Source organism: Passer domesticus, chromosome 8 (genome assembly GCF_036417665.1).
Source record: "Passer domesticus isolate bPasDom1 chromosome 8, bPasDom1.hap1, whole genome shotgun sequence".
NCBI classification, from domain to species: Eukaryota; Metazoa; Chordata; class Aves; order Passeriformes; family Passeridae; genus Passer; species Passer domesticus.
Genome location: NC_087481.1, coordinates 41,814,500 through 41,838,602, shown reverse-complemented (window position 1 = coordinate 41,838,602; position 24,103 = coordinate 41,814,500). Strand labels below are relative to the sequence as shown.

General features: G+C 40.6%; 1 protein-coding gene across 25 annotated transcripts in view; it reads left to right on the top strand.

The window, feature by feature from the left end:
* LOC135306578 (uncharacterized) overlaps nucleotides 1–24,103 on the top strand; it is a 67,642-nt gene that overhangs the window by 17,033 nt on the left and 26,506 nt on the right. For 8 of the 25 annotated variants that reach the window (XR_010367362.1, XM_064430799.1, XM_064430798.1 and 5 more), the window contains 2 exons: nucleotides 22,573–22,669; nucleotides 23,942–24,053. The exons of 7 other annotated variants lie outside the window; for them this stretch is intronic. Coding sequence is in view for 10 of the 18 variants with exons in the window: in XM_064430799.1 (XP_064286869.1) it covers nucleotides 22,573–22,669; nucleotides 23,942–24,053 (209 nt within the window). In the remaining 8 variants the exon portion in view is untranslated. Of the gene's footprint in view, nucleotides 1–7,511; nucleotides 7,603–8,246; nucleotides 8,323–22,572; nucleotides 22,670–23,086; nucleotides 23,633–23,941; nucleotides 24,054–24,103 lie in introns of those variants that run through there. 10 more of the 25 variants (XR_010367366.1, XR_010367369.1, XR_010367363.1 and 7 more) reach the window with 3 other exon arrangements.

Genomic DNA, 24,103 nt, shown 5'->3' with positions numbered 1-24,103 from the left:
CAGCTTTGTTATCAATTATCACTTGAATTGTGAAAAAGTTTTTACCATACTGTCCCAGAATAGCTCCTAGAGAAATGTGGTCTCATCCTGAGTCTTCCTTTTGCATCATATCCAACTTCTTGACAATGGAATTCTGAGAAGTCTAAACAGAAAAAACCACCCAGTTTGTCTCACTGCAGATATTAACTATTACTTAGTTCAAGCTCAGTGAATAGAGCAATATCTTGTCAATGATTTCTTCAGCTGACTTAGTTCTTTTCCAGCTCACAAATCTTCTGGTTTACATTTTTGTTATTATTAATAATACTGCCAGTATTATTGCAATACCAGAAAAATGTGTTACAAAAAAAGGTTCTGTTCTGCCCATAGCACAGAGTAAAAGGTTTCTGCTTTACCAAGACTGAAATTTAAGAGTGAAACAACACAAGTGTCTGGAGGACCCATGTGCAGAGGCAAAAGAACAGCAGTGATCACAAAAGGGATGGGGGTCGTCCAAGTTGTTTTCAATATTCAGTAAGTATCACAGCAGGGGAAATTTTTAAGCAGGACTTGAAGAAGAGTAGTTATTTTCATGTTGCAGGTATTAGCGGAAAGATTCTCCACATTTCAAGTGCAAAGTGGATATAAACACAAGGACAGAAATTTAAAATGTAAAATGTAATGACTAGGCAACAAGCATGGCTGGCAGTGAAAGCTGTAATCTGACCTCAATTTTGTATGAGAAATGGTGAACATAAATTGATTTTGTTATGAAAAATATTGAAGGGGAAGACCAATAGTCTCTAATTGCTGTGCAGCAGCAAAGGAAAGATGCAAAGAAGATTAAGATATTCTAATACAGGAAAGAAACTAATATTGAAATAGCATGTAGATTTTTTTATGAAAAGCTCAAAGGTTTTTTTTGGAAGAAAGACATTATAGTGATGAGATGACTACCTGAAGAGCAAGTCTTAGATATGTAAGAGAATAACAGCTCTTGGTGATGGTGTACAAAAAGAATCTACAAGATTTAGGCATAACCTCAATCTGAGGACTCAAGGACAAGCCAGTGTCAGAAATAATGAAATGAATGTTTTAGTGATGTCACTGGACCTTATTCATTGTGCCTGCAAAATGATGAAAGACATTCAGAAGGGAATTGTGAGTTCTTTTTAGACTTTGCTGGGTGTGAGGAGTAATCTTAACATTTCCAAGAAGATCCTTGACATATGAAAGAAAGTTTTGTTAGGACCAAAGGGCCTGGTGTTCAGGGGTGGATCTGTAAACTGTCAGATGAGACATGGGATCTGAGTTTGTAAATAATTTGATTTACTGGATCTAAGGTATAAATGGAGAAGTGGAAAGGATTGTATATTTATTATCTTGGGAAACAGCTGACACTCAAAAAGGATTAGCATAAAATATTGGTTTAGAGGAGAATTAAAATCCAAACCTGCTTTCACTATAGCGCTCAGGAAGGATGGATGTGATGGATTGTTGCATGAACAACTAATTTTAGCAAGGAAGAAAGGAAGGAAGCCAAGCAGACTAGACAGCAATTTAACCATTATAAAAATAAATAACAGCATTTGTAGGAAGTGCATAATGTTTTGCTAAACCAGCCAAAGTTGCTGCAGAATAACACACCTATAGTCTGGTTTTATTCAGCAGTATAGAATTGCCTAATAGAATATAATACTTGAAATAATGTTTGTGACTCTTTAATTCCTATAGCATGTTCAAAACTAAAATATGTAATTTAGGGCTGATAATAAATAAAGGGCTTGCCCATCAAGAATAAAAATAAACATTGCTTGAAAGTAACAGTTTAATATCAAAATAATATAAAAACCTAGAACCCACGATTTCACTTAGTTTTTAACAGCTTTGGGATTCTTGACCTCCAAAAAGGATCCTTGCTGATGTTCTTTGCTTGACACTACTCTTGCTTGAAATTGGTTATTGATTTGAGTTTTTGCAATAACATTATTTGGGGACTTTATTTTTAGGTCTGGAACTATAGATAACTCAAAGCATTAGTATTACAAAATTAAGAAGGAAGAGCATTTCTGCAACATTTCTAGATTAGACAGCATGGATTTCATAATTATTGCATTTTAAAAATAAACTTTATTTAGACTATAACTGTATAATGTATAATATTTAATGAATTTGCATAGTATAAAATGAATTGTGGTGATTATATTAATATAAAATTATTGTATTTTGCTAATGGTATATGTAAATATTTTACTTTATAATTGTAATATTTAAATTTATTTTAACTAAATAGTTCATTTACTGAGGTACTAGCTGCTAGACTTGGTGAGAGCAGAAAAGATGAAGAGCATATTTTACATGTTTAACTGCAGAAAATCATAAAATTTTAAAAATTGTTGTGCTAACCCATTTATGACAGGTAAAGGAACAAAAAAATAGCAAAAAATTATGTTGAAAAAATATGCTCAAAAATTATGAGTGTTTTGGGTTTTGTCCATTAATGACTTGACAGGAAGTCTCCTAATATGTATGTTCCTTCATTCAATCATTTTCTTTCAAGTGCAGCACAAAAGCTTGGCTCAGGAAACATAACGGGGAAAATGAAATCAGCAAAGTGAACCTTCATGAGGAAGTGAAATTTTTGTCATACAGCTTCTGAATAGCAATTCTTTCTCCTTTTTTCCATGAGCAAGGCACCATTCTTACATCATCTGACGAAAGTTATCATTGACACTGTAGTACAAGGCTATGAGGTAATCCTTTTCCTGTCCTGTTTCTCATCCCTCAAAATGCACTCTCAAACCTTGGAGCTGCTGCTGTTCCTCACGTGACCCTCGCTGGCTCTGCCCCGTTCCTGCAGGTACACCTTGGTCCCTCAAGCCTGCCTAGCTCACATGGCAGAAGGCTTTCAGCTCGTACCACAGTGGGGAAAATGGCTTACCCTAAATTCAGTGGCCAGCTGGGACACCTGTGTTAGAGCCAGGGTGGTCTGACCCCACTGTTTGGGGTCAGTGTTTGAGGCTGGAGACGGAGAGGAAGCTTTACTCACAGGTGTTATAGAAACAGAGCTGACTGATTGCTTCAGAAAATATTTTCTCTGGGTCTGGTAGCGACTGAAGTGCTTGATCTCTGGTTATGGAGATGGGTAAATTACCATTTTGGTTAGAGGTGGCTGTAGAAATAATCCAGAGAGGATGTATTTCTGCTGGATTTTGTCAGGTAAAGTGGGATCCTAAGCACCTTATGCTTATTTCTTAGAGAAATTGAAATATCTGCTATGTTTGTATAAAACTCTGCTCAAGGACAGCGCTTGAGAAATGGGGCTGGGACAGCAAAGTCTGTTATTGGTTGTTTTTGTAATGCCCATGAAGAGAAACAGGAATACTGTGATCTCTGAATGCAAGTGTCTTTCATTGCTTTCTCAAATGTTAATTCCAGTCCAAAAACTCAGGGTAACTTTAGCATCATGTCGTACATCAGTCAACTGCAGAATGAAGTCTAGAAAGGGCCTTGCTCTTTTATCATGGAATGTTTATGGTAATGCAGTAAGAGAGCTTCTGTGGCCAGTAAAGATTGTGCTGAGTTCAGGGTCTGCTGAGGAAGGCTTAGGGTGGGCTTTGGCTTGGAAACTCCACAAAACAATATTAGCTGTTTGGAACTGTAGTGGCTGCAGGGGTAGAAATGAGAGCCAATGTTGCCTGCTGTGTTTCAGAGACTTGGAGATGGCTGCACCAGGCATAAGTGTAGGGTTTGGGAGGTTCTGTTGCCCTGGTGGATTTAGTTGGGAGGATAGCTGCTTATTCCTTTTTAGCTGAGTGCACCTAATGTGACTCTGCTTCCATTTGAGCTTTCAAAGTCCTTAGATCTCTGAGAGTTTCTGGAGGATGCAGATAACCTGTAGGAGTGATGTCTAAATGCAGATCAAACCAATCTGCTTCACAAGCATCAGCCCTACAGCCTTAGTTAACTCTGGAGAATTGAGCTGCCTCAGCTTGTGCAGCTGTACAGAATTTTGTTGATGTCCATAACTCAGTTATTCTGTGGATTTCAAAGTGCAGGGTTGTTGTTTTTTTTTTTAACAAAAGAACATTTTAAGCTTTAGCTTCTTCTTACTATGATGCTTGTTTCCTGTCAGCCCTGACATTTCTTGGGCATAACAGTTTCACCAACACAAAAAACCTCTGCATATTTGTGGGATATGGAATATTTCCATGTGTAGAAGGATGTGTGGAAGTGTCGGGCTAATCCAGTGAGTGGCTGTGTGGGAGGGAAGGAAGAGGTTGGCAGTGTGTGAGAGCTGATGTAACTCCTACTGAATAAGGAAGTTTCCCAAGTTGTGCAACTCATCGGATATGATGAGATTTATCATTGTAATCTCTACAGCCAAGGCTCTTGGAGGAACATCTAGTAGACAGATTTCCTTCCACTTTGGAAGAATAGCATTTCTAATGCTGGAGTGGGGCTCCAAGGGAGTTTTCTCTCATTTTGAGGCTTTTCAGGAATAATTTAAAGTAATTAGAATTAAGGTGAGAACCAGCCTGGCTAGATATAATACAGTAGAACCTATGTCTAATTTCAAATCTATTCTTGCCATTTATGATTTGTTCTTTTGAAAATAAATCCAGGGGATTCATTATAGATGAGAGGGCATGAGTAGGGTTACAAACATATTTGCAAACTATGCTTTTGTCCATTTGATAAAGAACAAATTCATTTCTGCACAGGTGAGGGAGGAACTTCCTTCTATTGATGGATTTCTTTCTGTTGGAGAGCTTGCATCAGCCTTTGCTGACATTAAAGGGAATAGGCTCAGCAGCAATGTCTCTTCTTTCTGCATTCTAGAAAATACTAATTTCCAATCTAAAACTGACTTAATATTACTATGTTAAATTTATTTTTATTACACATTGTTGTTAAAATATTTTATGCTTTCAGTTTTCAGAAAGAACAAGCATCTTGCCTGAAACTGCAATTTTAGTCCTACCAAGAGAATGCTTCAACAAACAGTTTTATTATTCTGATTATACCCTCCCTTTGAGGCTTAGCTATAATTATGGGAAATTAGGGAATTCTTCTGCTGTGGAAACATAATAATAACCTCTGTTAGTATTTTTAGATCAGTTTTGAAAATGTAGTTTTGAATGTTACTTTCAAATCTCACATTAATCAGATCTTTATATGCTGGGAAACTCCTGGCTGACAGAGACAGCCAAAATCTTCGTAGTGGGGTAGATCAATTTGCATGTCCCTATGCTGAGAAAGTTGGAGGTTTTCAAATTTATTTTTTTAGTGGTAGCAAAAAGAGATTCAGCAGAATAGGAAAAAGAAAAGGAAGGCTGGGAGCAGCAAAGCAAAGTTTGGGATGAAATAAAAGGAAATAAGGGGGTTCTGAGGATGAGATAAGAGTCATTTTTGGATGAAGACAGTATTGTCTTTTATTTTTTCTGTTTTCCTTTTGTCTCCTTTCATGCTCTCTCTGCTGTGTCTCGGGAGCCCCTTGCTGCTTTGATCACCCCCAGGCCTGTCTCCCCCCTGCAGCTGCACCATTTCAGCAGTAACCACAGCTGAGCTCTCCTGTTCTCTGCACCTATTTTAGTGGTTATCTTGGATGGCTGACACTCTTGGTCAGCACCAACCTGAATGAAATGTATGGATTGTGACATACAGGAGGTCAGGTTGGCCCAGTGGTCTCAGTAGACCTAATGAGAACATGCATCTCAAGTGGTCAGGGATCAAAAGGGTTCAATGTTGGATTCAAGTCCTGGATCCATTGCCTTATAGAGAAAAGCACATGGTGACATGAATATGTATCATCTTATTTCTGTGAGTTTCAGAAACATAAACATTATGACCTTTTGTTTGTCTAAGGACAAAAAGAAGCAAGCAGAGGTTTTTAGCTTTGGAAGAAATAAGATAGTTAACTCCAACTTTGTTTCAGACTTGAGATATGGACTGCTGACAAGTTTCTGATAAAGCTGACCTTGCACAGTACTGGTCATATTGAAGCTAACTCTAATTTAAAGAAATGCAGATTATAAATATCTTTCTGTACATACAGTTTTAATCCCTTATTTAACATAGTGTCTTTGAATACACAGGCCTCTCTTTTGAGCAGAGACAGAGTCATCACAAAAGTTTGCTCACTCAAGTGCAGGTAGTAGAGCTGGAAAAAAAGACACCAAAAATTAAATATGTTGTATTTTGAGAATATATTGTCAGAGTCATCTTCACCCAAATGATGAGTACACTCAGCTGGGCTTCTTGATATTTTAAGTGCATCCTCTCATTCTTGTTAAATATCTGAATCTCTACATACATCTAAGTGTTTAATCTGATGTTTAGAAGGTTAATAACAAATTGATGAGAAACAAGTTTCTTTTAATCTACGAGAGACTGAAAACTTGCCTTTTGGAAGAAAAGGATGAGAACTTTGCAGTGTGCTGCCTGACCTGTTCCTTTAGCAGAGGTCTGTACAACTTATGCCTGGGCATGACCTTGATAGAGAGGTGCCCATCTAACTGGATCTGTCTGACTTGCTTTCCAGAAAGAGTCAGAAAATATTTAATTTACTGTGTCAAAACATGTGCAACAAGTAATAGGTGAACACTTCCCCTACAGAAGAGAGTATTTATAGAGCTAAACAGATTTTTGTGGAGAGCTCTACTTCCAAGGAATCCATGAAAAGTGAGGAATGTGTATATCTTGTTTCAGTTGGCTGCAAGCAGAACTTGGGGCTTTCTTCAGAACATACACAAGGACTCAGCCTCCAAGGTGCTTCTGACAGTGAAGGCTGTGAATTAGGCTGCCTGCTCTTGCAGAGGAACCATGGCTAATCTGAACAAACAATTTCATTAATTTCTTGAGACTTCTGAAATTTAGTTCATCAGGAGATGGGCCACACAAACAACTCTTAAAATAACGTTGAGAAAGCACTTCCAAAAAAATTTTTGGGTAATGTTCTTTTCCAGCAGGACTCAGGTGTCAAAATTTACATTTACTTTAATGGGAGCTTATTTTCCAGCTTCACCTCAACACAACAACTGTTTCAGAGAAAATAATTTTGCATGTTAAGTGGTGAGTCTTGTTGTTGGTTGGGTTTGGGTTTTTTTTAAGCATTGGGGAGAACTGTCAGGCCAGAGCTTCTTGGCCACTTTGTGGATTATTCAAGCAGTTAATCTTCCTGGTCCGTCTCTTGGCCCCTCCTTTGGCCTTTCCATTCTGGGACCCAGCTGTCAGGAGCATGAGAGAGGACAGACACTGGTTTGGGCCGTTTTAAACTCATTCCAACATTGGCGATGGAAACTACAGCAATTAGCATCAATTAGTCAGCGGTCAATTAGCAACTGGACAGCAGTCTGACTGTTCATGTGCTCTTCTCCGTTTGCACACAGGAGGAAGCACTTTAGTTCAAGCCAGGCCTGAATTAAGTTCTCCAGTATCACTTAGTTCTGAAAATCTGGAGGAGCACTTCTGCAGTTGGGTGCCAGTTTTGCTTTGTCCTCTTGGTGAGTGTGGTGCCTGCTGCCTTTCAGCTGGCTCTCCTCATTTGGACTTGGCAGCAATGGACAAGGAGCCTTTGGGACCTCCTGCTGGCCTTTGACTTCTGAGAAATGTGCAGTGGAAGTGAGTGCAGTGAGTTGGGAGATGAAAGTCACTTCTCCTAACAAAGAGAAAAAAAGCACGAGTTAAATGTCATGGTAAACCTTACTGTTCTTGTGAACATGTTAGAGTAACCCTGATGAGCTTGATTTTGAGAATGTCAGGGGATAAAAAGCAGGACACTGCTACTGATTTACTATGACTGCATTTGGCACCTTGTCATACAGATAGGTTCCTGTATTTTCCATGTTTTTATTCTTTGCTCTAAGAGAAGTATGACAGATACAACACCCCTCTGCCACTAGAAGTTTTCTATTTTGGGAGCAATTTAGAAGGTTATTCAAATTGTATCTTTAAGAAATACAGAGTAAACAACATTTTGTTAATATATTCTTTGCAAGAAAAGGCACGTTGTAGAGAGAGCAGCAAGCTTTTTTCCCTTCTTATTTCTGAAGTAGGAATTTATTTTAAAAAAAATCAACTTTGCAGAGAACAGTTTATTAGCAGATCCCCCTGGACAGTAAACTATTGCTTAGTTTTGCAATTTTTCTTGTGGTGAATTTGTCACTACAATTGCTATCTCTATTTTTAAAGCAATTTCTTCATGAAGACATATTCATATGCTTTATATCAGTTAAAATATTATTAATGTATATTGCTTCTTATAGAATGTCCCCTACCCTTAAACTAAGTTACCTCCTGGACACAAGGACTCTGCATCAGTGGCCATCAGAACAGGCAAAAGTAAGTCTTGAGGAAAACTAAAAGTGTAAGTACTGACAGCAGAGGTTTATTCTTAAATGTTTATCACATTCCTTTTTTTTTCTACTTAGCAACATCAAAAGAATCCCATTTAAGGGCCTCTCAGTAGCAGATGACACAGCTGATGTCATTATTTGACCTCCTGGTGATATTCTAGATATAATCACAAAAGCATGCTTTGTCAGAGGTCTACTGCCTCTACTTGCCTAAATGCAAGACCTATAGTTTTGGATTTAGGCTTGTGGTCTCAGGTAACATTAGTATTTATATATATATAAATTTAGTAACATTGTCCTTTTTGTTTTCCTCTTGTCAAGACATGGATGCAGATTGCCAGTTTTCCTCAGAAAGGTGTTGTGCCAGTCCGTCCTGTTGTCCGATTAAGAAACTTGTGCAGAATCTTGTTTTCATGTTCTCGTGGTCCCTGCAGGGCTCATTTTCTTTATGTTGGCTCCCTGGTGCTAGTGTCATTGAAGAGCAATGTGTGTGTATTCAAGACTAATATGTGATTTTTAAGTTAGACAAGATATGTTATTTTAATGGTTTCAGGCAAGCAGTAACAGCAATTCATCTCAATGCACACTGTTATGTAAACACAGGAAAAGCTAAATTTTGCTGCATTTTCCTATAAAGACAATATTTACTGACAAATTGGACATCTTTATTTAAATTATAAAGTATATGGATAGTAAATGAACGTAATACTTTTGATTAAGTACTGCATGCAACAATTACCTATGCTGTGACTAAACATTTAAACTTATTAAATACCATGGAACTTCCTATTTCTATGATGCTTTCCCCAAAGCACAGACAGTACTTGAGGAACTTGTAGCCAAGACCATGTATGAGCTCCAACTGTATATTTCAAAGCAGCTTTTTCAGAAATTTTGTTCTTTTATTATACCATTGGATAACACATATTTTCCAACTTGTTAGAACAGTGGCTTCATTTCCGAACCTCCTCCTACTCATTTGAAGGTGCATCTCTCTGCTGCACACTGTAGAGATGACCTCTTTCAAGCTTGAAGTACTTTTTCAAGTGGTTTTACTCCCCCTCAAGCTACAGGGTGGAGTCAAAAGTAAGAAAGTAGACCCAGGGAAGTATTTTAAGAAAATACTTACTCTCTGCATTGGTATCATCTTGCAGGGGCATCTGAAAATTGTCAGTTGTTCATTACAGTGTGCTAAAAATCCATGGTGCCTTTTATTGAGCAAGCTGAGGGTTAGAATAAGGGTTTTTCCTTATAGTGATACTCCTTGATATGAGCAGAAAAGTGGAGCTGTGTGCTGTCCTGCTGTGCCAATCAATTCCACTGATAGCATTGGACATCTGATGGTGCTCTGTGTCAGCAAGGATGATGAAAATGTTAGGGTTCCTTCTGAGAAACAGCAAAACAAGTGGGATCTAATCCCAGAAAGTACTTGAAGAGTGATCAGCCTTGAATAAACACTTGGACAGCTGTAAATTAAGGCTAAATTCAATTTAATTTAGGAAGAAAATTCTACGTCAGAGAAATTAGTATGTATTTGCTTCATTTGTTGATTTGAACGATTCAGCCTGCTCCCAGCTGTTTCTTCCATCACTTATCAAATGTTACCAATCCTGAGCTGACAAAATGCGATTTGGGAAGTACTGAGATCTAGAAAATGAGATTAATTTGGTTTCAATTTTCACTGTACAAAACACTGTATAAAATCCCTTTGATTGTAAGATTAACTAATTCTGATGAAAAATTCCTCTACAGTATGTTTATCTCTGACAGATTCTTCACATCACTCACTTAATGTAATACATACATATTTATTTTCTTCACTAAATATAACTAATCTGTTACTTCTAGTGAAAGTTAGACTTCCACTAAGGGTTTTGTGTACTTATGGGAAGAAGGTAGGCTTAAAAGATTGTTTCCCAGAAACAAACAAGGTAAAAAGCCGTGGTAAAAAGTCCAGATGTTTCCTCTAGGGACATGCCCTTCTCTTTGGGATTTCAGCATTTGCAGTGAGTAATTAAGTTGTCCCTTTCAGTTTCCATGCCTTTGTTAAAACACTGATGGTTTCCTTTCTTATTGAGAGCTGAGTAAGTGGAGTACACAGATGAGTTATCTTTTGTACTCCAGATAAATATTTATTCTCTTAAGGTTATCAGTGAGATGTTTCCTCATGTTAGGCATTAGCAATCTAGCATTTCCTTAGTTGGGATTTTCACTCTCACTGCATTTGGCACCTGCTTTCAGGAGCTCACACCACTTCTCAGGTATCAGATTTTGTCTAACATTAAGCCTTTAGGTCTTCCCCTATTCCTCTTCTCTCAATGTTTGCAGCTAAAAATGCATACAATCCTTACAGGTGTTATCCAAGAAAATAATCCATACTGGGTTTTTTCACCCTTAGTCTGCTTACTTCCTCTTCTACCCTTTTCTTCAGAGCAGTTTCCCAGAGAAACAGGATTTCTTTGTTCCTTAGGTGGTCCCTATGGGTGTCTTCCTTCCAGTGTGAAGGTTCAAAAGGTCAAAGACTTTCTGCCCATGTCTGTATTCTACCTGAGCTGGCCAGGTCCAGAGCAGGCAAATGCTTTGGGTGATCTTGAGACTTGGTCTTGGTTTCCATATTACCTCTCTAGGTACAGGTAGCTCACACTAAGCCCTTTCTACATGTTGCAAAACTTGGATTTGTGTGGCAAGGAAAGCTGATGCATTTCTAAGAAGTTTATAGGAATGATCCAGAACTCTCTTCTATTGCATCAGTCATATAGCATCATTTTGTATAGTAGATAAGATAAACGGGGGCCAAACAAGACCGCCTGACATAATAATAGGATATCTTTTGGGGAAAATTGAGTTGCCCTACAGCTTGCCTCAAGTCATATAATAAGAATGTAGCTCTCCCTTGATCTTGGTTTTGATAGTTCTTGTGTGTGACTGTCTGCAGCTCTGAACCAGTGGCTGGCCAAAAGAAATGGAGTTAATTATGAGATAATTTTGGGGGTGGAGCATCCACCTGCCATCTTGAAATAATGCTTTGGTATGACAGAAGAAGACAGTGTTGCTTTTTCAGGAGAGAAATCTTACTTGGGTACATGGTGGCAGTGAACATGGAGCCAGGACAGTACCAGTTTCCCACAGAGCTTTAATAAATGGCAGTCACTTCTAAATTGAAAGCAGTCCTCCCAAATTCTTCCTCATGCTCCATGGTGTGAGTGAACCATTAGGCTGAAGCCTCTGTAGAGACTGTCTGTCTGCAAATTCAGACTGAGGAGGAGGATGATTGCAACACTGTCAAGGGCAGTGCTGTGGATGGGGAAAGAAGTGGCTCTGTCAGCCAGGAAGCACTGGATAAGAGGTAGGAGAGCTCCCTTAAGGGTTCCAGTGTGCCTCCAGCTAACTGGGCTCCTGGGAACAGCGAGAGCAAGAAGCAGGGATGGATGGATGGATGGAAGATCAACCAGTTTTTACTCATTTTACTCATGAAAGTTGAGCCATGGTAAGCTTAGCAGGATGCATCATTGCATCTCACAGATTTTGGTTTCAGTAATGGCAGGAAGGTTCAGTGGTGAGAACAAACTGTTTTTTTGATATAAGAAGTAAAATTAGCATTTCTCCCAGTGGGAATTAGACAAACTGAAGCAGGCTGTGGCTCTTCTTCTTCTCCCAGAAAATAATTCCACCAGGTTATTTACTTTGTGATAGACCATGTTTTATTTTCAGGGTCTTTGTTTTCTAACATGGAAAGTGGTAATAGAATCAAACAGGTAAGAAATATATTAAGAATAGGATTGTTGCTCAGAAGAGTCAACATTAAAATTGTCATTTTGAAAAGTTTACATTTCTTTTGCAACTTTTTTTCTTGTGTAGTTTAATTGTATTTGAAGGTTTTTGTGGTTTTTTTCGTATAAATCTGTAGTGCACAAAAGAAGTTGGCTGAAAATAGTGTCGTGATTAGATGTGCCAATTCATAATTTTTTTTTTTCACTAAACATGTACGTAAAAGCTATAAGTTTTCCGGAAGAAATAGTTTAAATAAATTAAATCCAAAAGCTCTAAGCCTGATGCCAACCTGCGTGCCCTAACACAGAGGAAAGAATGTGAGAACATTCCTCTCTATTTGTAAGGGATCCCCATTTCTTGGAGCTGAATAGATGAAGGGACATTTTGGTAATGAGAATCATCATCTGCTCATGTAGACGTACTTCCCTCCAGCCATGCCATGACTGGAAGATCTACCTGCAGTTGACTTGTTTCTACTAGATAATGTCAGGTGGTTGAAACTGGTGCAGGCCTGTGGACTCTCACTCAGTGAAACAGAAGAGTTTTGCACTCCTACGTGCTCTGTGTGTCAGCATTCAGAGGCATTCATACTTTCCATTCCACCACTGAGGCATTCCACAGCTTACCCTGCCACAAGGGCGATTTGCATAGCTCCATGCAGAGTGGTAATTTCACAGACAAATTCTCCTTTCTCATTATGAAAACCTGTGAATCCTCTCAAATAGCTTGCTGATGCCAAATCCCACTTCCTTGTTCTCTATTAGTCCCCAAAAGGTTTCTTTCAATGTTAAGTAATACCATAAATGTGGGTGGAAGCTGGAGTTCTGATACGTTTTGGAAGGTTTCAACAGGTGATTCTGTAAGCACAAAGATATTATGGAAGGAAAAATAAGTTCCTCATGTTAACTGGTTGCTACTTTGATATTTGAGTTAATGTAATACATGCTGACAGCATTTCTTTAGGAATGCCTATTTCATGAGAACAAAAAGTGTGTGGTACAGAGTGGTGGCTTACAGCATTGCCTTTGGCCACGTCTGATGTGAGAGAACCAAAGATGGAGCACAGGCATTATGTGTGCTAAAGCCAGCCAACGTGGGACATTGCAGCAGCACTCCCCAAGAAAGGCTTTCATAGTGAATAACTGCTGGAAAATTAATATGAACCACAGATTTTCAGAACTTGACCTGACAAGGCCTTGAGCAACTTTATCTGAATTCAAAGCCAGCTGTGCCCTGAGCAGGGGGTTGGAGTAGGTATTTTCTAACTTTACTGATTCTGTCAATATGCTAACTGGTATTTTAGCTGACTAGCTTCAGTGATTTAATGAGATCTAAGGTATGAAAAGATTCCTTTTCCATAACAGTAGGAAGCTACAGAAGTGTCTGACCTTCTGGAAGAACCTGTGTTACTGCAGTGAAATGATCATATCTTTTAATTTAAATGTATAATAAATGTAGTACTTTTAATTACATAATAATTTTTTTCCTGTTATCTCCTTGCATACTGCTGACTTCAGCAATTTCATCTGCAAAATTCTGCTGAGCTGAATGTACACTTGTGTCTATTGCTCAGATGATCTTTCTGTACTTTCTTTGTATCAGTGAGAAGTAGGAAAGAAGAACTGAAGACTAAGACTCATCAGCTTAGTTTAAATTCACATCATCCTAACTAGGAAAGGATTTCTAAACAGATCAGTCTATTTCCCTTCTTAGGCTTCCTTTAACTGACCTCATGAGAATGGAGGAAGGAGTAGGTTCCAGATGTTTGTGATTTTACTAAGGCTTTTGATCCGGTTCAGATAAGCAAATCAGGGAAATGTGATGTAGATAAATCTAGTACAGGATGAATAATGCAGAAGAATCAGGTTCTTCACGACCATGTCTTGTGTCTGATAATATTTTCAGTAAATTGAAGGACTGAAGAATTTAAAATTATCTTGACCAATTGAAGAAATGGTCTGATAAAAATAGGATGTGTTTTTGAAACAAATCAAGCAGTCTGTCACAGATTTTTGTGGGGAACTAGAGTTTAAGTGGCAGAAAAAAAGGTTGAATGGATGAAAACTTGAAAAGGCATCAACAGTGCTGCTATTGTGCAAATGACAAATCCTGGGTCATATAATCAAAGCTTAGGTTGCAGGGAACATCAAGGTTTTCCACTTGCCATTAGCAAAAGGTTGGATGCAGCTCCATGGCTTGTGGTGGCAATATGGCTTTAGAAGGATGCAGACAGGCTGGAGACTGTTCAGAGAACAGCAGCAGCAATAAGGAGCCTTCTGGAATACATGATGAAAGATGGAAAGATAAAAAAAATTGGCACTTGAATTCCTTAGTGAAAAAGGAAGAATAAAGGGAAACATACTGGTCTTCAGATGCATTAAGAGCTGCTCAAAGGTAGAAGCAGTAGCTCTTTTTTTTATATACCTACTATAGGTAGGATTGAAATAGTGAGTCTCAGCTGCAGTAAAGGAAGATTTGGTTAGTTGCTAAAGAAATGTAATGTGTCAGGGAGACATATGAGCATTAAGGATCATGAAAGTCTAGAAGATGATTCTCTGGTGAGTTTTCAGTCATCATCATCAGAAAGAGCAGTTCAGTGACATCCATTAAGATCCATGTGGATTTGTGGTTCTGCCCTAAAACAGGGAGTGCTGGTTAGCAGATATATATTAACAGAGTTCTCCTATTGCTTAATTCTGTGCAGTCCTTGGAAAAGCCCAGAAGCACGTGGCTGGTGGAGGCCAGTGGCACAGACCTGTCAGTGCTGTGTGGGGCAGCTTTCTGCCCTGTCAGCAGCTCCCTGCTAGCTGACACTGTGAACCTGTGCTGAACTCCCACTCCCCTGTGCTCATGTGTTTACCTCGCCTCCTCCGGGCACTTTCAGGCCAGGTCCTGGTGAACTGCTCATTCTGTGCCTCTGTGTGAATGGAAAGCATGTATGAACTATAAATAGAATTGTTAGTAAACCAGGAAAGTCAGTATTTCAGATAAGGACAGCTCAAGTGGGTTGGAAGATGGCCCAGCTCTGTTACATGAGTGCTGATGTGATCTCAGCAAACAGATTTGATAAAACTTGGAAAGACTGAAGCAATGGTCTCTGGTGAATTCAAGTTACTTTCTCTGCTGGCTGAATTTTGCAGGTTATGCTGTGTTTCTGCATTTATAATCTCATATTCAGCTACAAATTAACTGCTAGCTAATGATACATATTATAGTTGTCTCCCCTCTGTTACAAAATGTGTTTGCTTTTAAATATGAACAATAGGCAACAAATCCTGAAACCTTGGGAAAGTCCCTGTGCTTTTTTGTGACTGTTTCTAAAACCTCAGTTATTACCAATGTAGTCAAGAAATGGGATTTTTTCAGCTGCTTTATTTTAAGTGACCTTTCTTGACTTTGCTCAAAAACATTTCCAGTTCTCTGTAATGTCAAGTGTAGTGTGTTTGACCTTCCTTTTATTCAAATACTGTAAACAGTATCTGCTAAAAGCTGGAAATGCCTTCAGATTTCTTTTAAGAAAATTGTTAGGATTTTTACATTTGATGTCAAAAAGGATTGTGGTTGACCATCTACTATCATAGTTGCTATCTGACATGAAGCTTTTTAATTTTCATTGAGGCCAAATTTCAACAGTTTGTCTCTGCAGACCACACACTAAACCAATTCTACTTTAGCAAGAATATATCCATGGAATGTACACAAATCTCTGCAAACGTGTATGACATACTGTTAACTAAGGAGAGCAAGAATCTGGTCAGAAAGGACATCCAAAATCCTGTATCTTTGCATGCAGGTTTACAGGGGATACATGATCTCTTACCAAGTGTGCAACGCTGCAAAGGGCAGCTTTGGTTCTGGTAGAAACCATAAAAAGTAAAAATTCTTAGCCAGTTCCCCATGAAAGTCACTGCACAAAATCTGCTTTAAACACTTCAATGTCAATCATTCTGTAAGATTAGGAGGATAAAACTGAAGATAATTAAAGACAGTAGATTAAATCCTATAACAGACAAATAAAAAGGCTAAGTTTGCATTAAAGATTGAGATTTATTTTGTTTGCAATGCTAAAACTATTCTGATGATACTGTCTTTCAGGTGCTCTCTTGTATGTTAGCCTCAGATATCAACAGAGGGTGGTGACCTTTGAATCTGTGACAAACATGTTGCTTTTCTAAGGAAAAATGTCCCAGATATGGCTTACTGACAATTAGATCAGCACTAGCTTCTTAAAATAGAAGATAAATTTTTCTGGAGGTCTCTCATGGCAGAACATGCTCAGCCCTTTCTGACTCATGAGGACAAGGACTGTGAGATGATTCTCCACTTGACTTGGTTGTGAGGAGTCAAGAGCCAGACTCAGGATGGGAGGGAAAAACGCAGGAGTGGCATGAATGAGGAGTGTAAGGCTGCAGTTGGTGGAAAGAAGACAAAACTTTTATTTTTAAATTTTTTTCCCCCACTTCCTTAACCTTCTCTGTCTCTGAAAGGTATCTCAGTGCATTCTGGGAGAGCCTGTGTGTTTCCCACCAATCTGTGAAAGTATATTGTGGAGCTTTTGTCAAGAAACACAGCTGTGGAAGTGTGGTATAGCTTGCTTTAAAGATTGTGGGGGGCAGTCATCCCAAACTAACCATCATCCTGAACTCAGTGCTTCTATCTGGTCCCAGTCAAGGCCTAAACTTAAACCCATTTGAAAAACAAATAATCTGGACATCAGGACAAGAATTTCCTGCTTCCCTCAGTAATTTCTGTAAAAGCTACAAAGTTCTGTCTGTCTTGGCTGTGATGAACAATGGTATTTTATCTGCATTTTATCTTTAGTCTTCATTACTGGTTTAAAGCAACTTGGAATTTAAGATTTTATCCAATAGGGAGGCTTTCCTCATCCCTCTGTTCAGTGCACTGATGAGCTGGGACATGGCCTTGTTCCAGGACCCCCTTTCTCCAGTGCAGCCACCGGCCTTTAATGGAGAACTCTTGCAAGCCTTGTGGATAAGGGCTGGGATGCCCTGAGAGCTCCTCAGTGTGCAGCTCAGTGCTGGTGTCCATGCTTGAACAGCAAGGGCTGGAAAACCCTTCCTGCTGCCCACATGCAGATGGGCCAGACTGAGAAAATCTAAGCTTTTAAGTTCTTGATTTAACAATGACATTTGTTTTAGATCCATGTGTCACATTGTCTTTTCTGGCTTTGGTAAGACTAGTCAATTATAAATTTTACACTTTCTTCTCTCATTGCCTTTCCTTCTGTTCTCCTTGTTTTGCTTCTTGTTCTCCCCTGTCATTGCCCCCTTATTCTCCTATTTTTGGTAAAATAATAACTTTGGTCTCTCTTAAAAAGATTAGCTGAGTCACACAGAGGAGTTTAAGCACTTATACCCTCACTGAAATTACTTAAATGTTTAGCAGCTAAATAGTAATTTGTTGTTCACCTCTATGAAATTGGTACTTGAATTCCAAAGTGGAATATATTTTCACTAACTCCTCCCCCTACCTAGATCCTCTTATTTAAAAATATAAATTATTAACTTTGGGGCAACTACCACAAGTCACCAAACTCTGCATGGCAGAATGGGCCTCTGGCACAGGATGTGTGAAAATGCTGTGGCAATGCTCTGCTGACAGCCTAAGGAGATGTACAGATCCATTAATTGCTTAAATACCCTGGGTTTGGTCACCTGGCTGCTTTGTTGTGCTGTATCTGAGAATTGAGACAATACAAAAACCTCTCCAAAGCTGGCTGGGGTAGGAGAACAAGCCTTTCTACTGGACTGAGAGGGCACCAAGCAGGAACATTCTGAGTTTGAGGCTCCATGGCTCTGAAGGGCAGAAGAATCACAGTAGGTCAGTGACTGTTCTGATGCCTGTGATAGTATTCCTGGCAAACCCAGACATTCTCTTTTGGAACTCCTGCCTGTTAATGCAGGTTTAACCAGCATAAAATGCCCTGATCTGATCTGCAGCTCAGTTCCTGGAGGGATAAACAGAACACTCACTGAATGGTTGATTGTCTTGCCAAATTGAGAAAGGGCAGCTGGAGGAAGATGTGATAGGATCTGCATACCATACCAGGAATCAGTGAGATGTGCTCTTGGGAGTACTGAAAATGTGGGCATGGTGAAAAGTTTTGAGACAGTTTAAGCGATGTTTCTAGTTAGATCTGACTCTGGTAAGTAAAATCATAAGAAAATGATGATTTTTGTGCTGGCATAGGCTAGTAATGTCTCACAGATTTTCTGATGTACAGTCTGTTCCCTTGTGGGGATTTTGGAGCAGTTTAGTGGTTCAGCCTTCTGTTTCTTGGATCATTTATTGTCTGGGGAAGTAGCTTTTCTCAGCAGTGTCAGAACTAGTCATTACTTGGATCTTGTCATTGTGAAAGTAGTGTTCTCCTTTAGTCTCCTACCAAGAATTGGCCAGGAATGTGGCAGTGACCCTTGCAGCATGGATTTTGGCTTGGCTAAGCTTCTGCAGCCTCTGTGCAGAGAAAACTACATTGCTGTCTTTGATCTTCCTTCAGAGTCAGGCAGTGTGCAAGGCAGAGATTGCAGAGTGACAGTACTGGGTAAAATCACTGGCAGAGCCTTGCTGATGATCAGACACAAGGTGTGTTTTGCAGCCTGCTCTTGACCCCCCAGATCATGGGTCCTGTTATGCTGCAGTGTGTGCTGGAGGGGTTGGCTGCATGGAGCAGAGATAAGTACAAATCTTGGAGAGGTGAAGAGGTGACTGCTCCAGGTGGGCTTATCACTGCACTGCATCAGCCTTCAGCATGGTCTGCCTGTACTGCTTCCAGGGGATGCTTTTGTGCAAGATCCCAGGCATTTGTGTGGTTCTGATTCATGGCAGTCACATCATGGCCCAGGAAAGTGCCTTCCAGTCAATTCTCTGTGTCTGGGATCTGGGGCTATAGATAAGCCACTAGTGCTCATCCAGCTTTATCTAAGGGTGTCAATACTCCTGAAATGAGAAAATAAAACCTGTAATTTTCTCCCCATTTGCTTTTCATTCTACTAATTTGTTCAAAGTGGTGCAGTTCTCTGCTTGGGCCATCTGTGAGGTGGCTGGCACTTATGAACTGTCCAGAGCAATGCTGATCCTGTATGGAGTATGTCTGGGAGAAATGCTGCTTTTCTGGCGCATGCATGGTTTCATTGTGGCCAGAGAGGCACTGTGATCCTGGGACTGCACCCCCTGTGTGAGCAGGTTGGGCTGGTATGGTGGGAGCCAAGGAGCAGGAGAGTCAGAGGTAGTGGAGAAAGGAGGCTCCACAAGCCAGACTTAGTACAGCACCCATTCATCACAGGGCTTGGCAAGACAAGAGCAGATGGGTGCAGGTGATATGAGCAGTGTCCCCAGAGGGCTGGTGAGGAAGGCAGCTGTCCTGGGTACACTGCAGCCTGGCTACAAGCTGCTCTCAGCAGCCTTTGCTGGGCTGTGCCTGTCTTGTGCCTGCTCCTCTCAGCAAAAACTCCAGTCGTGGTCCTGGTGGCAGTGCAAGCTCCAGAAGCATGCAGCTGGGGGAATATGTACAGCAGGGAGGAGAAGGCACAGTGAGAGGTGTGTTTCTGGACATGTGGCAGAGCTAGGGCAAAAATGACAACTGTGACTGCAGAGTGTCATGAAGTCAGGCTGGGAGCTGTCACAGAGGATGTGACACTGCTCCAGAGGTGCAGAAGGCACAAAAGGCAGGGTAAGAGGTGAGAGCAGCAGCAATTTGTGTGAATTGTTTCCAGCTATAAAGCTAAAAAGTAATGAGAAGCTTAAATAGGTGGGAAGGACAAGCTCTTTGCTAACCAGGTAGAAGCTTAGAATGCCCTTCAATTATCTCCTAGAATTGCTGGGGAACTGAGGGTATTCTGACTCCCAAGAGTTCTGTTTTTGTGAGGGGCTTCTTCCTCCTTCTCTGTTCTTCTCCATAAATCCTTTCTGCTTCTCTTATTCCTGAGTGCGGGTAAACACTGCCTGCAAAGTTCTTGGGTCCTGCTCTTCAGGACATACAGTCCTGCTCAGCACATGGATAAACTCCCAGGAGTCTGGGCATGACACCTTCCCCTCCGTGCTGCTGCCTCTGGCTGTCCTGAGCCAGCCCCACCTGGGCTGTGCTCCCTGCCAGCACCTTTGGAGCACACACAAAGCCACCTGTGTGACATTGCATCCCCCTGAGCCCCCAGCCACCACTGGGTGTCCTGAGAGTGCTCCCAGGCCTGCCAGCTCCACTGGGTTCCCAAGCAGAGACCGTGGTGTGGGATGAGATGCAGCAGAAGGATAGGATATGGAGCTATCACACACTGTGCCAGACTCAGAACAAGGGGGCGGAGAGGGGCTGAGGCAAGTAACTCCTAAAGTCACAGTTGAAGATGACATCTGAGTGCAAGATCAGTTTGTGATCTGTAGAAACTGGTTGAAAATTTGAAATTAAAGCCATTGGGCATAAACCCGTGTTTAAAGAAGAGCAGAAGGCAGCAGGGGGAGAGAATGGCTCGATGGAAATGCCTGCAGGGTAGCCCCATGTCCCATGTGTTACCATAAATACTGCGGGCACCGCTGCAAACAGGCAGAACTTTTGGGTATGCTGGGATGTTTCTAGAAAGGATCCACAGCTTGTTTGCTCTGCCTGTGGCATGCCCAGTCTGGCAACAGAAGACAGCTGGGTTTTGCATGTGGCCCAGCCAGAGCCTGAGGCTGAAGATTTACAGCAGGAAGTCCTAAATGTCACATCAGCAAAGATGTTCTTGCTGCAGCTCCAGACCCCAGGCACCTGTGGCCTGTTGCTGCTCTTTCAGGAGCACTGATGCAAGGGTTTGCCCAGCTTTCCTGTGAGCTGCCTCAGGAAGTGGTCTGCCCTGAGAAAATAATGCTGGGGGGAAAAAAAAAGAGAAATGGTCATCTTTGGTTTATTTTATAAAGTCAGACCTCTTCCTTGATTCCATGGTCTGGCATGATGGGGAAGGTCAGTGTGCCAGAATTAAATAGCTAGCAGGCACTAAAGCAGTATTGCTACATAATTTTTGTGTAACAAAACCATAATCAACATATGAATTTTCCTACAAATGCCAGAATGGCTGTGATATAACCACACTGCTGGATAACCACACTGCTTTTCTGTTTCTACTACATCATTATATTCATATTTCTCTTTCACATAGAATGCCTTACAGGCACAAAAGGACTGATTTTATGTTTGATAAGTTATTGAATGGTAGAGCAGAAAATGCAGAGGAAGACAGAAGTCTCACAAACAAGAATTTTCTATATAGTGCAATCCAAGATTTCTCTAACCTTGTATTCATTTCTCCCTAAGTCTTTCTCTAATGCTGTCATGTTTAAAATGGAGAGCTCTTGAAAAGTCTTTGCTTGCGTAACACACTTGTTCTGCCTTGAGAATGAAATGATCTCCATTATGTTCAGGTTTGAGAAAGTTCTATGTTTATGGAAGCTGCTTCGTAAGTAAACACTTATAGAAGCAGCTTTAGTTTTTGCCAATTACTTTTGTTATATTTTGGTAATCTTTGTCTAAACAGATTTATATTGGTGACTAATACAGTTGTCAGCTATCCACTTGTTTCCTTTTCCCATGAACGTCCTACCCAGCCTGTGGCTGCCTTCAAGCAAACCTGATGGAGGCGTGACAGTCTCAAGGACAGAAAGGTTCTCCAGGTGTGAAAACACAGTGCACTAAAGAGCTAATTTTGACTTCCTGTGCTAGTTACATACCCACTTTCCCCAGATTAATCCCTGAATGTTCCTGCGGGCATGACTGACAGAGTGTTGCACAAGCACAGAGTTAATGCTGTGCAGTCATGTTTTGTGCTTGGATTCCTCAGTGTTTAATCCAGGTGGCATCCCCACTCTACCCCCTTCTTCACTATAAAATCTCTATCATCCTTATCGGCTTATCTTCAAGCTGGAGAACACCTTTTCTGTGGCTGGTATCCTGTTGTCAGATTTGCTTGTGATTGGGCAGGGTTGGTAAAGCCATTGGGAAAAGGAGGCAGGAGCATGAAAGACCAAGTTCCACACACGGTCAGAATGGTCACAGGAAGCTGGGGTTGAAGGTGGCTGTCTCACTGCCCTGGCATGGCAGGGAGGGAGGCAGGGTGGAGCAGAGAGGATGGTGCTGGGGCATTCTCCAGTCCATGCCCAGCTGCTGAGCACAGCTTTCCTCACCCAAGGCAGACAGTGGCCTTTGTGAGCTGCCTGCCTCTGGCAGTGGCTCAGCTGTCCATGCCATCAACCTCCTGAGAGGTCACTGCTTGGGCTGCAGGAGCAGCCACACAAACAGCCCCCCCATACAAACAGCACTGGGCATTCTGTCATTCTGCTATTCTGCTTCTGTGGGGGGCCTCCAAGTACTGCAGAGCCCTCACCTGCAGGAGAGCAGGAGCCCTTAAACCTTTGTTGCTATAAAGAAGAGGAAAGATGGTGTTGGAAGAGTCTGCTGACTTTCCCCTCTATATCTCTCCAGAAATAAAGAATCTAAAGGTCACTTCATGGAATTTCTTCATCCCCAGAAGCCCTTGCCTTGGGAATGCAGCCACAAGATCAGTTCCTTCAGGAGCAGTGTAAGCACAGTCATTCTGAATGTCTGTTCTTCTTTAATTCGTGATGTTTTCCTCTGAGATTAAAGAGTATGTTGCTAGTATCTGGCTGGATTTAATTTGGATAAAGTGGAAAAAGCCAAACAACATCCTTTTATATAACTCTAGCCTAACCCTTGGGAAAACTCTGAATCCATAGGAGTCTATTGGCTTATCTTAATAATTAGTTCCTATCCTTTTTGTTGCTTAACTTGCATAAGATTAGTAAAAATTAAATACTTATTAGAAGTTTTCTGATGGCAGTAATTGAAAAGGCAATGTGATATGTAGAAATCGTTTCTTATCCCAAATATTTTGAGTGACATAGTAGTATCTGTTTGCTTCTCTGCCATACAGTCTATAGTTCCTTATGTTGTAAATGTTCATTTATATGCACAACAGATCCGTGGAGAGCTCCATGGACCAGGAGCAGCACCTGCCAAGACTACAGGCAGTTTCTCTTTGGAGTGGCTGAATGGAAGTTGAGAAGTTTCCCCTTTCGGTGTCAGAACAATAGCTAATGTCTAATGAATTTTCTGTTGGCAAATAGGCAGTTTTATCATTCTTATGTAACATTATTGATGTTGTTGCCAGCTAAGTTAGATGGCATTGAGATCTTTAAAGATAAATTCTTGTGGCTTTTTTTATAATGAGTATTACGTCCAGAGCAACTTGCTGAGGCAGAATTTTGACAAGAAAAGTATGCAAGTTTAAGGACCTTGCCAAGTTTGGGCACCCTGTTACCTGCAGGAGCATTTCCAGCCTCGTGGCTGGTTTTGGCTGCACAACAGCTTCAGGAAGGTCTAAAGGTGAAGTTCTGGGCTGTGCCTCTCAGGGGTGCAGTGCAAACGTTAAGGCTCAGTGAGCTGTGGGCTGTGTAAGCCCCAGTCATTTCTTCTGGGAGCCGGAGGAGGCTTGTCAGTAACTCAGTAAAATTGGGTGTTTATGTAAGTGGTAACTGATTTATGGTTCAAAAGTAAACCTGAGCATTTCATGGTATTGTCTCCTGTGCAAATTAACTTCTCTACCCTACAGCTATGCTGCAAGCAGTCAGCACCAAGGGAATCCTCACTGATGCCAATCTGGAAATTTTTTTCATTTTGATGAGGGGAGATAAAAATTTCTTTTCTGCAATCTTTTGAATGTTTTTTGAAAATTAGTATAATTTAATGCATCCTAGTCATGGATTCATCATTAAAAAGGTTTTATTTTTAATTGTAATTAGTCAAGGTAGACATGATCTACTTCTGCTTCCAGGGAACCTACTGGAACTGGTCCCACTGAGTTCAGTGTACACAAGATCACACTCGCCTGGCTGGCTGTTGCAGAGTGCAGAACACTTTTGTTTCTGATGAGACTTCCTGGTCAGGTGATTTTGAGATAAAAGCTGTAATTTCCAGTGATGTTACCATTTGAATC